This window comes from Bufo gargarizans, chromosome 1, assembly GCF_014858855.1.
Source record: "Bufo gargarizans isolate SCDJY-AF-19 chromosome 1, ASM1485885v1, whole genome shotgun sequence".
Taxonomy (NCBI): domain Eukaryota; kingdom Metazoa; phylum Chordata; class Amphibia; order Anura; family Bufonidae; genus Bufo; species Bufo gargarizans.
The window spans coordinates 580,425,875-580,443,847 of record NC_058080.1 but is presented as its reverse complement, the minus strand read 5'-3'; the positions used below and the strand labels follow the sequence as shown (position 1 = coordinate 580,443,847).

The 17,973-nt window shown below is 41.9% G+C and overlaps 1 protein-coding gene across 1 annotated transcript in view; it reads left to right on the top strand.

Moving 5' to 3' along the window:
* Window positions 1–17,973, top strand: part of NAA25 (N-alpha-acetyltransferase 25, NatB auxiliary subunit) — a 78,241-nt gene that overhangs the window by 12,381 nt on the left and 47,887 nt on the right. Inside the window, exons 2-6 of the mRNA XM_044275795.1 lie at window positions 8,812–8,897; window positions 8,978–9,116; window positions 10,811–10,929; window positions 11,159–11,233; window positions 12,769–12,876. Of these exons, the coding sequence (XP_044131730.1) occupies window positions 8,812–8,897; window positions 8,978–9,116; window positions 10,811–10,929; window positions 11,159–11,233; window positions 12,769–12,876 (527 nt within the window). The remainder of the gene's footprint in view (window positions 1–8,811; window positions 8,898–8,977; window positions 9,117–10,810; window positions 10,930–11,158; window positions 11,234–12,768; window positions 12,877–17,973) is intronic.

The window sequence follows — 17,973 nt, the reverse complement described above, 5'->3', positions numbered from 1 at the left end:
AGTTTAATCGCTGGGGCTCCGATCGGTAACCATGGCAACCAGGACGCTACTGCAGTCCTGGTTGCCATGGTTACTTAGCAATAGTACAATAGTAGAAGATTCATAGTTACCTGCTGGCTGCTGCAATGTTCGTGTCCGGCCGGGAGCTCCACCTACTGGTAAGTGACAGGTCTGTGCGGCGCATTGCTAAATGAACTGTCACTTACCAATAGGAGGAGCTCCCGGCCGGACACAGACATCGCAGCAGCCAGCAGGTAAGTATGAATCTTCTACTATTGTACTATTGCTGAGTAACCATGGCAATCAGGGCTGCAGTAGCTTCCTGGTTGCCATGGATAGAGGGAGGGGGGGCCGATGGGGGGCGCACACAGTGCCACCAACGATTTATTACAATAGAGGGAGGAAGGGGGGGGGCCCGCACACTGGCCACCAATGATATTCAAACTGGGGGGGGGGGGTGCTGATCACGGCCCCCTGTAAGAGATCGGGTGCTGCCAGGCAGCAGCGGGCAGTCATGTACACAGTTTGTAGTATATTCTAACTAGAAGCGTCCCCATCACCATGGGAACGCCTCTGTGTTAGAATATACTGTCGGAAATGAGTTTTCACGGTGTAACTCATATCCGACAGTATATTCTAACATAGAGGCGTTCCCTGGTGATGGGGACGCTTCAAGTTAAAATATACCATCGGATTGGAGAAAACTCAGATCAGATGGTATAAAAGGGACTCCAGACTTTACATTGAAAGTCAATGGGGACGGATCCGTTTAAAATGGCACCATATTGTGTCAACGTCAAACGGATCCGTCCTCATTGACTTGCATTGTAATTCAGGACGGATCCGTTTGGCTCCGCACGGCCAGGCAGACACCAAAACGACTTTTTTTTTTTCATGTCCGTGCATCCTCCAAAAATCAAGGAAGACCCACGGACGGAAAAAACGGTCACGGACCTACGGACCCCGTTTTTGTGGACCGTGAAAAAATACTGTCGTGTGCATGAGGCCGAGGTCCTCTTTCAGACGGGCGTTGCAGGAACATGCACGATTTTTCCGCGCGAGTGCAAAACATTGTAATGCGTTTTGCACGCGCGTGAGAAAAATCTGCATGTTTGGTACCCAAACCCGGACTTCTTCACAGAAGTTCGGGCTTGGGATCTGTGTTCTGTAGATTGTATTATTTTCCCTTATAACATGGTTATAAGGGAAAATAATAGCATTCTAAATACAGAATGCATAGTACAATAGTGCTGAAGGGGTTAAAAAAACAAACCAAATAATTTACCTCACCTAATCCACTTGATCGCGCAGCCGACATCTCTTCTCTGTCTTGTGTGCTGTGTGCCGGAAAAGGACCTGTGGTGACGTCACTCCGATCATCACATGATCTTTTACCATGGTGATGGATCATGTGATGACCGGAGTGATGTCACCACAGGTCCTTTTCCTGCACAGAAGACAGACAGAAGGGATGCCGGCTGCACGATCAAGTGGATTAAGGTGAGTGGTGTTTTTTTTTGTTTTTTTTTAACCCCTTCAGCGCTATTGTACTATGCATTCTAGCCAAATCTGTTTTTATTGAATAATAAAAGCACATACTGTACATACAGTGATAACAGTCTCACCAGTTACATCAGTGCAAAATGTTGAGTGTATATCATCACATTAACACAATTCAATATGATTAAGGCTTCCAGGGCATTAGCCCGACAATACAGGCAAGTGAGGGTACACAAACGCATCTAGATATCCTGATACCACCTAGCGTATGCATAGAGCTTTATGTTACAAATATAAGTGAACAAAAATACACAAATGGGGACACAATACATGACATAAAAACACAAAAAACACAATGGTTCTGTCATCTAAAGCTTCCCAATGTACTCCAAGACATCCAGATGTTGGATTCAATGGATAAACCTGATGTCATGCCTGAGAGGTTCGGTCAAAATCCAAACAGGCGTCCAACCTGTTTCCGCTCTCCAGATCCCCCTTGCTCAGAGTGATTGGAGCGAATCTATAGGGCAGGTCTAATCTCCCATTAACCCTTAATGTTCTCCTCTGTATCCCTCTTCTTAGCATATTTGATCCACGGTTTCCAGACCTGTAGACATTTATCCCTAGTATTGTAAGTCCACCCCACTAACTCTTCCATTCTGCACATATCGCTCATTTCTCATGCCACATCTTAAGGGACGGTGCGTCTTCATCTCTCCATTTCATAGGCACCAACAACTTAGCTGCCGCTATCATGTGTGTGGGTAGGTTCATTCTGTTCGGTCTAAAGCCAGCAGGGGGTAACCACAATAGGACTAGCTCTGGGGTGAGCTTCAGGTCAATAGAGCAAATTTGGAAAATCAGCTTTTCAATACCTTCCCAGAACTCCTTCAGACTCGGACAGAACCACCATATATGTGACAGAGATCCTTTATCCCCCCCACATCTCCAACATAGATCATTCGGCGCCAGTCCCATTTTGAATAACAGCTCAGGAGTTCTGTACCATCTAGTAAGGATTTTTAGGGAATTTTCTTGGGTCAGGATACACTTGGAGAACCCATATGAATGGGTCAAAATAAAGCCCTTATCTCTATCATCCAATATGCAGTTCAGCTCTCTCTCCCAGGCGCTAACATAAGAGGGTATACCGTTGTTCTTGTCTCAACAATTGCGTGTAGATAAGTGAGATGCATTTCGGAGGTGTTTTGGGAAGCAGAGTATACGTTTCTAACCAAGTGGGATCCGCAAGAGGGACAAGCCTGGATTTTTTTTTTTTTTACTTGGCACACGTAATCTCGACCAGCGAAGGACGCATAATAATCACTCTGACAGGTAGTATGATTTATTTAGTATCTGGGGCAGCATTCTAAGTGGTGTCAGAGGTGACAGTTTTCCCCTCCCCATGTTAAGCGCCCCTGTTCTACCGCATGCAATCACAATGCTTTTCGTGATGACGCTAATCAGGGAATCTTTATCCGGTTTTTTGAAAGGGAACCACAGCATGTAGTCTGCTTGTACTATGCACTCTGTATTCAGAATGCTATTATTTTCCCTTATAACCATGTTATAAGGGAAAATAATAATGATCGGGTCTCCATCCCAATCATCTCCTAGCAACCGTGCGTGAAAATCGCACTGCATCCGCACTTGCTTGCGGATGCTTGCGATTTTCACGCAGCCCCATTCACTTCTATAGGGCCTGCGTTGCGTGGAAAACGCACAATATAGAGCATGCTGTGAATTTCACGCAACGCACAAGTGATGCGTGAAAATCACCGCTCATGTGCACAGCCCCATAGAAATGAATGGGTCCTGATTCAGTGTGGGTGCAATGCGTTCAACTCGCGCATCGCATCCGCGCGGAATACTCGCCCGTGTGAAAGGGGACTTAGGGTCCATTCACACATCCGTAGTGCATTGCGGATCCACAATACACCCGGCCGGTACTCCCATAGAAATGCCTATTCTTGTCCGCAATTGCGGACAAGAATAGGACATGTTCTATTTTTTATTTTTTTTCCTGAGCCGCGGACCGGAAGATCGGCGGCGCGCTCCAGAAATGCGGATGCGGACACTACAGCACACTGTGTGCTGTTAGCATCCGTTCCTGCCCCATAGAGAATGAATGGGTACGCACCGGATGCGGACCTATTATTACGAACGTGTGAATGGAGCCTTACTGTAAATGTGACATAACACTTATAAAGGCATGCTTTGAAAAGGAGCATTTTGTCATGTGGAGCAGTCGCTAATTTTTTTTGTTCCCCTTCCCAAACATTACAGCATGGGTCGGCTTGGTAAGTTGCCAAAGTTAAAGGGACCCTTCTGTCAGAAAGGAATATGTTTTCTATGACTATCGAGTTTTAAAAATATTTCATTATTACTTTTCCATTGAAATGTAAATATGATCACAGAGAACATGAAAGTAAGGTATTCCTCATTAGAATAGTAGGTGTGGGACTGAAATGCCTGACATCATGGCCACTCTATTCCCTTGAAGGGCCCAGATACACATTCAGAGGAGCAGTCACTTGATCAGAATAAGGCTGAATGCACACGGCCGTGGACTGTCCGTGGTAACCCGTCCTGGCATCCAGCTGAGAGCAGGAGCGCATGGCGTCATTGGTTCCTATGGCGCCGTGCGCTTCATGCCGTCGCTGCACTATAGGAATACACTCTTATAGATCATATGAGTGTATTACTGTAGTGCAGCGGCCGCATGAAGCGTACGGCGTCATAGCAACCAATGACGCCATGCGCTCCTGCTCTCAGCTGTATGCCAGGCCGGGTTACCACGGACAGTCCACGGCCGTGTGCATTCAGCCTTAGGGTGCATTCACACGAAACCGGCCGTGTGCGTTATGCATTTTGTGGACCGCACATGGAAAATGCCTATTCTTGTCCACAACCGCAGACAAGAATAGGACATGCTCCATATTTTATGTGGGGCCGCGGAACGGATGCGGATCCATTTATACGGGCATGTGAATGCACCTTAATGTGAGGAGCCCTGAGCAGCCCCACTACCGGGACAGCATAGAAAAGGTGTGGTGCTCTAATTCAGTCATCACCCCTCACTCACCCTGGTCTAACTGCTGCTGCCAAAAAACACAACATTGTGCAGGACCTTGCAATATAATAAGTTTTCTAATGATTGTACTGTACTATATGTACTGTCCTTGTACTTGGTAGTGAGCGACCACTGCTCCATTCAAATGAGGGAACACAGGGCCCCTTTTCTTGTGATTGGCGGGCCCCCCTGCGGTCAGAACCCTGCTGAATAGACACTGTGGATATTGGATACATGTTTGAACAACCCCTTTAAAGTCCATGGACAGAAACTAGTAAATTTGGAGTGACATAAAAAACTGTATCCAGGAAACCATCCACTAATATTTAAAAAAAAATAAAAATAAGATTCCATAGAGTATTCACATATAGACTATTAGAAATAAATGTGACGGATGTGTACCAGTGCTAATCAGCTCTTAACATTGCTGATTTTCTTGATTTAGGGCACAGCTACACATCGTGTGACTTTTCATGTAATGCCTTTCAATGCGGCGAGACTGCATTGGCAAAGAATACATCTCTGTAGGGTTTTTTTGTGACTGTTGTGTCACTGACCATTGAAATATATTGCGCCACATATCGCCATGTAACATACCCTTATCAGGCCTGATGTGACTGTCAGCCTATGCAGCTCATCCGTGTTTGTGATTTTTGTGCACCCATAGACTTTAATGACCATATTTGGTCCACATCACAGTAGTGCATGTTTCGGTCAGTAAAAAAAAAAAAGTGTGAATAAACGCACACAAATGGGTACGTGTGCTGTCCGTGCAAAATGCAGACAGCACAAATTGGTGAAAAATGGAAATGTGAACGAGGCATTAAGCGGGATCACGGACACGAAGTTGGTTTTTTGGACGCTCTTTCATTGTAACCTAGTATATTCTTTGCTGCACTTTTCCACAGCATTCACTCTTGTTACTCTTACTAATGTATTGTTATTGTCCATATTGCTTCCTTTGCTGGCTGGATTCATTTTTTCATCAAATTATACAGTGCTTGTTTCCATGGTTACGACCACCCTGCAGTCCATCAGTGGTGGTCGTGCTTGCACACTGTCTGAAAAAGCGCCAGCTTATCTTGTGGCTGGGACCGTCGAAGCACATTTAGGCTAGTAATTTTTTCTATAGTGTGCACTGTGCAAGCAAGACCACCACTGATGGATTGCAGAGTGGTCGTAACCATGGAAACGAGCAGTGTATAATGTGATGGGAAAAATAAATCCAGCCAGCAAAGGAAGCAATATGGAGAATCACAATACATTAGTAAGTGCCTTGTATTAACTTCATCTACGTAATAAATGCTATTTGCGGAAGTGATACAACCCCTTTAAGGTCTTAACTCATAGAGCTTTTGGAATAATTCTGTCCAAGCACGTGAAATCCTCAGGCGCTGACTAGTAGGTCAGCAGAATGATCACCGCAGCGTGGAGTATTTAAGCAGATTAGTGGCGGATTTCTTGGATGCACTGACAGTCAGTTTTTATGATGAGATATTTTCTGTGAGCAACTGGGGAGTGAATTCCTGGAGCAGAGATGAGGGTGTGATTTGTTGGCACAAGTTAAAGGGGTTGTCCGGGATTATAAAGGCTTGGCTGCGTTCTTACAGCACCACACTTGTCCACCGGTTGTGTCTGGTATTACTGCTCAGCTACATTGCATTGAATCGGGCTAAGCTTCAATACCGCACACAACCTGTAGAAAGGTGTGCTGTTTTTTGTTTTGTTTTTTTTTGTCCGCAGGGAGTCTAGAATCCTGATCAATCTGCTGTTCTCAGAAGGTGCTGGAAAGACCAGTGGATGGAGCTACCTTCACTGTGTAGCGGCCATGCTAGTTTAGGCCAAGTTCACACTTAAGTTATTTCCATCAGTTATTGTGAGCCGAGTGGTCAAAAACCCAGAACAGGAGCTAAGCTTTCCCTTATACCTTATCTCTGTGGAGGCCGCACTGCTGGTTTTGGATCACAATCACTGATGGAAAGCTCTGATCTAGTAACTGCAGCTCGGCTCCCATTCAAGTGAATGTTATCTGCTGCTATGCAGGGAATAGAATTCACTAATCTGCTAATCAGTGATTTACTTGGAGGGGCTGTCCTACTCGGTTCAGTAGCTAAGCCAGCCTCCCTTCTCCATCACAGGTGATTCAGAGACGGGATGAAGCTGACTTAACTATTGAACTGAACCAGACAGCCAGCCCCCCCTCATCACGTCACCAAACCACAGAGAGGGGGAAGAAGCTCCCTGGCTGTGTCGGAAGGAACACATAAGTGGAGGTGGCAGTACCACAATGGGGCCAGATGTGATAAAGTATATTGACATGTTCTTTTTTGTTTTTGTTTTTGTTTGTTTGTTTTTTTACAGTTCATAAGCATTAAATAGATGCTTCTCCTAGGTGACAACCTGTCACCGGGATTTTGTGTATAGAGCTGGGGACATGGGTTGCTAGATGGCCGCTAGCACAGCTGCAATACCCAGTCGCCATAGCTCTGTGTGCTTTTATTGTGTAAAAAAAACCTGATTTGATTGATACATATGCAAATTAACCTGAGTTGAGTCCTGTCCCTGACTCCTCTCCAGGACAGGGCACATCTCAGGTTAATTTGCATATGTATCAAATCGTTTTTTTTTTATTGGGGAGTGCAGGCGGCCATCTAGCAACCCATGTCCTCAGCTCTATACACAAAATCCCGGTGACAGGTTCCCTTTAAGTCCACTTGCTGCTTCAATGAGACCTATATATAGATTTATGTATGGCGTTCTGCAGTTGCTGTCATTTGTATGAAATTTAGTAGGAAGTTGAGCATATCTGGCATTGCCGGACTTGGCCGGGCACCGCTGACTATCAGGGGATCCAACAGTGATTCAGCCGGTTTCCAGCATAAATGTCGTCTTTTGTTTGGACAAATACTGCTGCATTTAACGGTTTTTGTCTGGCCGACATCTGTGCTGGAGCAGGCTGCCGGATTTCTCAGCACTAATGTGAACCTAGCGTAAGGCTACCTGCACACGTTATGGATGTACGGCAAAACGGCATCACATCATGATGTAGGTTTTCTTTCTGTAAATCTGCATCCATGGGGGAAGGGGTTACCCACTAGGACCCCTCTCTATGAGCTGGTAAGTGTCTTTGACAATGGTAGACCTAGTCCGCAATTAATTTGAATTGCTGTCGTGTAATGCATGTAATTTCCCTTCCTGGCCACTCCTGACCTTTTTTGTTTTTGAAAATAAATGTATCCCCATGAAATAACCGTTCTGGATGTCTGCAGTGTACTGTTCCCCTATTTGTTCCCCTTAGAACTATGAGTAAATTGACAAATGGGTGTTACCATTCCACTTTTCGAAGGAGTGTGTCCTTACATAGCCTGACGCTGTCGGCACTTGTTTGATTGTCTCTGTGTGTGGGGACACTGCCCCGAATTGGTAGCACCCTGTCAATTTATTCACACATTTCTAGTAGGAACAACAAGGGAATAGTACAATGCAGAGGTCTATGAATAAATGACCTAGACTTGATATAGCATAGGAAAAGCAGTAGAATTATGGAAATCATCAAATCAAAGGATATGCAAATGAAAAAATATGGAAATAAAATATATTCAAAACATTTAATCAGTATGAAGTATGAGGGTGATGCGCAGAAATCCGCACACATAAAAGCCTTGGCATGCTATTAATGGTTGTCTGAGGAATGTTCTGTCACAGTCAGAAGACTTGGGCACACAAATCATCAAGATCTGCTTCTAACAGCTCCCTTTGGAATTGCTTACCAATGATGGCCCAGATGTGCTCAATGAGAGATAAGTCTGGCGATGCTGCTGGCCGTAGAAGCACATTAAGGCCACACTGGCTGCTCACAGTAAGGCCTCATGCACACGACCGTTGTGTGCACCCTTGGCCGTTGTTCCGTTTTCCGTGATTTTCTGCGGATCCATTGACTTTCAATGGGTCCGTTGAAAACTCGGAAAAAAATGCACCGTTTGTCATCCGCCTCCGTGATCCGTGTATCCTGTCCGTCAAAAAACTATGACCTGTCCTTCGTGAAAACTCAGATCCGACAGTATATTCTAACACAGAGGCATTCCCATAGTGATGGGGACGCTTCTAGTTAGAATATACTACGAACTGTGTACATGACTGCCCCCTGCTGCCTGGCAGCACCCGATCTCTTACAGGGGGCTGTGATCCGTACAATTAACCCCTCTTAAACTGAATTTAATAAAACTGCTCTGTTATAGATTACCTGGACAATGGGAACAACAAGATGGCAATCCAGCAGGCGGAGAAACTGCTTAAGAAACATAAAGAACTGCACTGCGCCAAGGTAGGTACCAGGCAGAGTTTTAATTAATATACTTTCAAGTTTTACTGCTTGCATTATCTCTAATTTTATTACTCTTTTAGGTTCTCAAAGCAATTGGGTTACAACGAACTGGCAAGCAGGAAGAGGCATTTGTGCTTGCCCAAGAGGTAGCAGCTCTGGAGCCTACTGATGACAACTCCTTGCAGGCACTTACAATCTTGTACAGGGAAATGCACAGACGTAAGAAAATGATATGGCTTTTTACTGCAGCAAGCTAATATTGGAAAAGATCATTTAATTCACCTTCCTGTCGATTTTTTTTATTTATTTTTTTTATGTTTTTTATTCTTTTCATGTTGACTATAAGATACCTGCTTGTCTACCAGTAAACCATATTGCATGGTAATAATGCATCATTGATAGCATTTTTATTATTTAAAAGGGTTGTCTCACTTTAGCAATGGCATTTATAATGTAGACAAAATTAAAAGGGTTTTCCAAGACTTTTATACTGATGACCTAGGTCAGGTATGGCCAACCTGCGGCTCTCCAGCTGTTGTAAAACTACAACTCCCACCATGCCCTGCTGTAGACTGATAGCTATAGGCAGTCTGAGCATGCTGGGAGTTGTAGCTTTGCAACAGCTGGAAAGCCTCCGCTTGGCCATCCCTGAACTAGGTAATCAGTATCTGATTGGTGGGGGCCGTACATTGTATAGCAACTGTGCTTGGTATCACAGCTCAGCCCCATTCACTTCTACAGGGATAAGCTTTGCCTAGGCCATGTGACCTTCACTTGGCCTAGGCAAAGCTGCGAGAAGGCCGCGGCGCTACTGTGAGTGCTGGTGCCTTCTCAAATAGCAGATCGGACCCCACCACCCCACCCCTGATCAGGTACTGTTGGCCTATCCAGAGGTCATCAGTTCTAAAGGGCCGGAAAACCCCTTTAATACAAGACACTTACTTATGTATTGTGATTGTCCATATTTCCTCTCCTTTGCTGGATTGATACATTTTTCCAACACATTATACACTTCTTGTTTCCAGCAGTGGTGGTTCTGCTGGCACACTATAGGAAAAAGTGCCGGCCTACGATCCTGGCCACCAGAGAGGATGGTCCTTTTTCCTGTAGTGTGTGAGCACAACCACCACTCCTGGATTGCAGGATGGTCGTAACCCCTGGATGCGATCAGTGTATAATGTGAAGGAAAAATGAATCCAGCCATTAAAGGAAGCAATATGGACAATCACAATACATTAGTAAGTGCCTTGTATTAACGTTCTCTACATGATAAATGCCGTGTGCTGAAATGAGACAAGTACTTTACACAAACTTTACATAAATGATAGTTCAGGTGAACATAAACTTTGTAAAAAGAAAAAATGCCTTTCTCCCTCTAGCTCGGGGTCAGCAGCCTCCGTCACTCCAAGTGTGCTGTGAAACTACATCTCCTATCATGCACACTTGCTTGGCTGTTCTCACAGAAGTGGAAGGAGCATGCTGGAAGTTGTAGTTTCACAACAGCTGGAGTGCCAAAGGTTGCTGATCCCTGCTCTAGCAGCTCAGTTCTCCCCTCTCTATAGTAGATGCTGCTATGTAGTTAAAAAGCTTTTTTTTTTTTTTTTTTTTTTTTTTTTTTTTTTCCTCCATTTGCTTAGTTCTTTTGATTAGTACACAGTGGCTTGATAACGTTCTGCTTGTCTCCTCCATGATTTTTGCTTCTGGGACACTCAAGCTTCTGCTGCTTGCTGCAATGCAGTTGTTACAGTAAAACCTCTGCGCCATGTTATTATTATTTTTTTTTTTCTTGTGAAGATTTTGTTGGTTCATCATTTTTCGACTTTAATTACCGTCCGTGGACTTGTTTATGCTCTTTTGTGCATGCAGTATATGAACACAAGCTTCACTTGAAATATATATATATTTTTTTCCAGCGGAACTGGTTACTAAATTGTATGAGGCTGCTGTAAAAAAAGTCCCGAGCAGTGAAGAATATCATTCTCACCTTTTTATGGCGTATGCCAGAGTTGGCGAATACAAGAAGATGCAGCAGGTATGGAAACCACGCTATTCTTTCCTGTGATAAAAACATATTTTACTAGTTTTTGTCTTTTTGCATTATAGTTCCTCGGCGGTGTACTGATGTTTGCAACATTTTCAGCGGAAAACTTTTTAGTAGTCGCCTGAATAAAACTAGCGATATCAGGCCGACGCTACATAGGCATGAAGCCTTACCCTACTTCTATAATCATGACTTCACATGTATTCATCTTGTTTTCCAGGCTGGGATGGCACTTTACAAGATAGTTCCGAAAAACCCTTATTATTTCTGGTCTGTGATGAGTTTAATTATGCAGGTCAGCATTGAACATTACTGAAATGGGTATTGGGCTGGGGCTACATGACCGAAGACTGCAGTGTCAGGCTGTGTACGTTGCAAGCAATTGCAGCTTATGTAAGCCAATGGAGTTGGGCTCATGTTGTGACCCGCAAGTTACCTTAATACGTCAGACGCAAGAAATACAACCAATGATTTCCTGAGACTTTTGTGCTATTGTTGCAGCAACTTGCAGGTCGCAACGTGACCCATTCGCTGACATTGGTTGCAGTGTATACAGCAGCTCTGCACAGTTATGTTTGGCCAAGTGACTTGCGTCACAAACAAAGTGGCTTTGTAGTCCCAGCTATTGAGTTTTTTCATGGTCTTTTTAATTTTTTTTTGTAATTGCAGCATACTCCTCGTATAGTGTTTTTTATTTTTCAGGCTTTTTACCACAGACCTCTCTATAGGAAAAATAAATGGGCACATTTATTAAGACCGGTGTTTTAGATGCTGGTCTTAAACCCCTGCGCTGGCAGTGTGTCCGCCAAAGTTCTAAAGAGACGCAGGCCTCTTCGTAACTTTGGCAGATCCACTGCTGCTTCTAAATGTAAGGCCGCTTCCTAGCTGTCTTACATTTAGACCGTTTTCTATACTTAAACCAGGCGTAGAAAATGAGCGGATTGCGGCACAAAGGACCGTTGCGCTGCCATCGGTGCCAGAAGTACACCTAATTTAGGTGTATTTCTGTTTTAATAAATGACCCCCAAAGTCTGGAAAAAAAAAATATAATTCAAATTAGACCTATTCACAAGTGGCAGTCCTTTTTATGTGTTTTCTTTATAGACCAGAGGGGGAAATGTATCTTGAAGGGGAGTTTGTGAAGTCTTTCACTTGAGTCTGCGTAGATGTTTCATAAATTAGACACGTGTTACATTTCATGTTTGATAATTGGGGCTCATCTTTACAAATAAATCTTTTGTCTAGTGTAGTTATCGGCAACCTCCTGCACTCAGGCTGTTCTGAAACCCCCCCCCCCCCCCCCCAAAATCCACCTTTCACTTCTATGGCAGTTATAAGAGCCAAGTGTGCATGCTGGGAGTTATAGTTGCACGGCAGCTGTAGTGATGCAGGTTGCTGATCCCTGGTCTAGAGATTACTACAGTTTTTCTGCACCACCCCTACTGGAGTAAGATTGCACCCTGTTTTTCAACCTTTTAGTTAATCAGAGTTAAGAAATCTGGCATGCACCCATCATAGCTAACTATGCCCACTTTCCCACCAACTTTTCAAAAGTTGCGAGAGCAGCAGAAAGTTAACAGAAAAATAAAAACATTGCAATTTAAATGATTCCACACCTAGATTTTTCAGATAACTTATTAGCTTTGAACAGAACATTAATGTCCCTAACCCTAATGTGAGGATCAGAGGCTTCAGTTCAGTTATTGGGTGGTGGGCCACTTGGCAGTGCGGAGGCGGATTGTGTCTCCTTGCCACTCCGCCATCATCTTCAAGAGTCTGTCTTAGTTTAGCGTTGCTGTTACTTCCTCACTATCTAATTTGTGTATCCAGTCTATTTCAGCACAAGATGAAAAGCTTTCCAAAACAATGTTTTTGCCTCTGGCTGAAAGAATGGTTGAAAAAATGGTAAAGGAGGATAAGATTGAAGCAGAGGCCGAGGTAAGAACGGGTTTTGTATGTTCATCATGAAGTGTATGTAATATTAAAGTTCTCCTGCAGCTGGCCTTAAAATAGTTTCCAAGTAGTGACACCACCGGTGTTCAGTAGTGTTGAGCAAATCGAATGAAGTCAAGTCGTTCAAACGCTTCGTTTTAATGCCGTACGGAGACCTGTCTATGCACAGCATTAAAATGTATTGCCTCCGTTGAGGCAAAATTTGTTTCACCCGATGTCTTGTGAGACTTCAGTGAATTAATTCAGATTGCTAATTAGTTTTTGTTTTTTAAAGATGCAAAAAGGAATACTGGAGTCAAGTTTGGTACTCGGGTACTATCCTGTACCAAAGCTGACTTTGCATTCTGAATTTTAAATGTTTTTTAAAGATGCAGAATTGAAAATACCGAATTCATTTACCAAAGCCACTTTTCTACGCCAGGACCTTTTGAAGAGTAAAGATGTTGTGTGTTTTTTTTCTTTTACAGTTTTATACAATTATCTCTAGTTAAAGACTAACTAAACCTTTTATATAAACTTATAATATGTTGTCCCTAATAAAACTATCTCTAATATACCTTATTAATACACTTTCTATTTTTACAGTACTTTATCCTGCCTAAAGCGCACCGTTCCCTGGTGGACTTAAAACTCTTTTCTCCGTACACCGCTGACAGGTCATTGGTGTACGGAGTACATTTTATCGATGGGTCCACAGCATCACAGTGAATACGGGTAGGAGCGCATATTGCTGCTCCTGCCTGTGCTCCCTGGACTATTACTAACTGATGGCATAGCACATGGGTACCCTGTACCTATGTACTATGCCAGGATTAGCTGAGCGGAGCTGCTCATGCTAAGCTAAAAGAACTGTCAGCGGTGTACAGAGAACCGAGTTTTAAGCGCATCAGGGAATGGTGCGCTTTAGACACGGGAAAGTGTCGTAAAAATAGAAAATTGATTAATAAAGTATATTAGAGAGAGTTTTATTAGGGCATTAGGAACAACATAATATAAGTTTATATAAAGGTTTAGTTACTCTATCATAAATATGTCACAGAGCAGATTCAACATAATTTTTGTCCATTTTCCTCCAAAATAATCTAAATACACTGCTAAATGTGGGCCACAGAATTTAACCCCTTCTACCCCGGGCCAATTTTCACCTTCCTGCCCAGGCCATTTTTTGCAACTCTGACATGTGTCTCTTTATGTGGTAATAACTTTGGAATGCTTCTATTTATCCAAGCCATTCTGAGATAGTTTTCTCGTGACACATTGTACTTCATGACGGTCATAAATTTGAGTCAGTATATTTCACCTTTTATTTATGAAAAAATCCCAAATTTACCAAAAATTTTCAAAATTTCAATATCTCTGCTTTAAAAAAAGAAAGTGATGCCTCATAAAATATTTATTACTTAACATTCCCCATATGTCTACTTTATGTTTGCATCATTTTGTAACTGTCATTTTATTTTTTGGGGCCGTTAGAAGGCTTAGAATTTTAGTAGCAATTCTAAAAGAATTTAAGAAAATTTCCCAAACCCACTTTTTAACCCCTTAGGGACGCATAACATACCGGTTCGGCATGTTTCCTGAGTCCTTAAGGACCCATAACGTACCGATACATCATGAGTTCAAAATGAGATTGTGGCGCTGGGGGGGTTAATCTGAACAGGAAGTCGGCTGAAATCATTCGGCCGGCATCCTGTCACAACGCCGGGGGTGACTCCCCCCCCCCATATCGCCGACCGCAGGTCAATTTAGACCTGCGGTTTGCTGCGCTTTCTGCCGATTCTGATCCGCGGGGATCAAATTTTAAAATGCCCCAAATAAAGTTTTTTCACCCCCCTGCACCCCTGAATGATTTTATGGCGGCGGGTGGTGCAGGGGGGGGGGGGGGGTTGCGGACATCAGACCCACTGGATCTTCAAGAACCAAGTGGGTCTGGGTCAAAAAATTTTTAAATGTGTTTCTTAACTTTTTTTTATCACTGAATAAAATGAAAAAAAGTAAAATACACTACACATATTGGGTATCGCCGTGTTTGTAACGACCTGATCTATAAAACGGTCATGTTACTTTCCCCGCACGGTGAACGCCATGAAAATAAAAAAATAAAAACTATGAGGAAATTGTAATTTTGCCCACCTTACTTCCCAAAAAAGGTAATAAAAGTGATCAAAAAAGTAGCATGTATGCCAAAATAGTACCAATCAAACCGTCATCTCATCCTGCAAAAATCATACCCTACCCAAGATAATCGGCCAAAAACTGATAAAACTATGGCTCTTAGACTATGGAAAGACTAAAACATGATTTTTTTTTTTGTTTCAAAAACGAAATCATTGTGTAAAACTTACATAAAAAAAAAAAAGTATACATATTAGGTATCTCTAACCTAACCACTCAGGTGAACACCGTAAAAAAAAGTGTAAAAAAAAAAGCTATTTTTTGTCATCTTACATCACAAAAAGTGTAATAGCAAGCGATCAAAAAGTCATATGCACCCCAAAATAGTGCCAATCAAACCGTCATCTCATACCACAAAAAATGAGACCCTACCTAAGATAATCGCCCAAAAACTGAAAAAAACTATGGCTCTCAGACTATGGAGACACTAGAGCATGATTTTTGTTTCAAAAATGAAATTGTGTAAAACTTGCATAAATAAAAAAAATTGTATACATATTAGGTATCAACACGTCCGTGACAACCTGCTCTATAACAATACCACATGATCTAACCTGTCAGATGAATGTTGTAAATAACAAAAAAAAAAAAAACTGTGCCAAAAAAGCTATTTCTTGTTACCTTGCCTCACAAAAAGTGTAACATAGAGCAACCAAAAATCATATGTATCCTAAACTAGTACCAACAAAACTTCCACCCTATCCCGTAGTTTTCTAAAATGGGGTCACTTTCTTGGAGTTTCTACTCTAGGGGTGCATCAGGGGGGGCTTCAAATGGGACATGGTGTCCAAAAACCGTATGGCATTCCTTTCTTTCTGCGCCCTGCCGTGTACCCGTTCAGCATTTTACGACCACATATGGGGTGTTTCTGTAAACTACAGAATTAGGGCCATAAATAATGAGTTTGGTTTGGCTGTTAAACCTTGCTTTGTAACTGGAAAAAAAATATTAAAATGGAAAAATCTGCCAAAAAGTAAAATTTTGAAATTGTATCTCTATTTTCCATTAAATCTTGTGCAACACCTAAAGGGTTAACAAAGTTTGTAAAATCAGATTTCAAGATTTTCTTCTAAACTTCTAAGACTTGTAACATCCCCCAAAAATACAATACCAATCCAAAATTGATCCAAACATGATGTAGACATATGGGGAATGTAAAGTAATAACTATTTTTGGAGGTATTACTATGTATTATAAAAGTAGAGAAATTGAAACTTGGAAATTTGCAATTTTTTAAAGAATTTTTGGTAAATTTGGATTATTTTTTTTTTAACTTCATTTTACCAGTGTCATGAAGTACAATATGTGACGAAAAAATAATCTCAGAATGGCCTGGATAAGTGAAAGCGTTTTAACGTTATCAGCACTTAAAGTGACACTGGTCAGATTTGCAAGGTGAAATAGGGCTGAGTCCTTAAGGGGTTAAGAACCAGTTCAGGTCTGAAGTCACTTTGTGAGGCTTGTATAATAGAAACCCCCCATAAATGACCTAATTGTAGAAACTACACCCCACAAGTTACTCAAAACTGATTTTACAAACTTTGTTAACCCTATAGGTGTTCCACAAGAATTAAAGGAAAATGGAGATGACATTTCAAAATTTAACTTTTTTGGCAGATTTTCCATTTTAATCCATTTTTTTTTCTTTAATACATCGAGGGTTAATAGGCAAACAAAACTTAACATTTATTACCCTGATTCTGGGGTTTACAGAAACGCCCCACATGTGTGTGATTGTAAACTGCTGTATGGGCACACGGCAGGGCGCAGAAGGAAATTGCTGCCGCATGGAGTTTGGAAGGCAGATCTTGCTGGACTGGTTTTTAGACACCATGTCCCATTTGAAGCCCCCCTGATGCACCCCTACAGTAGAAACTCCTAAAAGTGACCCCATTTTGGAAACTAGGGGATAAGGTGACAGTTTTATTGGTACTATTTTGGGGCACATCTGATTTTTAATCGATCTATATTGCGTTTTTTTTTTTTTTTGTGAGGTAAGGTAACCAAAAATGGCTGTTTTGGCACTTTTAACATATTTTTTTTACAATGTTAATCTGACAGGTTAGATCATGCGCTATATTTATAGAGCAGGTTGTTACGGACACGGTGATATCAAATGTCTACTTTCTTTGAGTTTTGCATAATAAAGCATTTTTGGAAAAAATATATTTGTGTCCATTTTCTGAACGCCATATTTTTATATTTATTTTTTTGACAAACTTATTGTGCAGGGGGCTCATTTTTTGCAGAAAGAGTTGACGTTTTTATTGGTACCATTTTCGGGTACATATGATTTTTTTGATCATTCATTATTACACTTTGAGGCAAGGTGACCCCAAAAATTGGTGGTTTTGGCACAGTATTTTCACAGCGTTCATCTGAGGGGTTAGGTCAAGTGATGTTTTAATAGAGCAGGTCATTACGGACGTGGCAATACCTAATATGTATACTTTTTTCTTATTTAAGTTTTACACAATAGCATTTTTTAAACTAAAATGTTTTAGTGTCTCCATAGTCTAAGAGCCATATTTATTTATTTATTTATTGACTGATTGTCTTAGGTTGGGGCTCATTTTTTGCGGGTTGAGGTGACCGTTTGGTTCCATTCTGGGGGTCATACGCCTTTTTCATCGCTTGGTGTTGCACTTTAAATGTGTCTTTTTTTTATTTATTTTTTTATGGGTACACCTGAGGAGTTAGGTCATGTGATATTTTTATAGAGCAGGTTGTTACGGACACTGCGATATCTAACATATCTATTTTTTATTTATTTCATTTTAACACAATAATAGCGTTTATGATGCAAAAAAAATATATCCTATTTTAGGGTCTCCACCATTATTTTTTGGGCGATTGTCTTAGGTAGGATCTCATTTTTGCAGGATGAGGTGACAGTTTGGTACTATT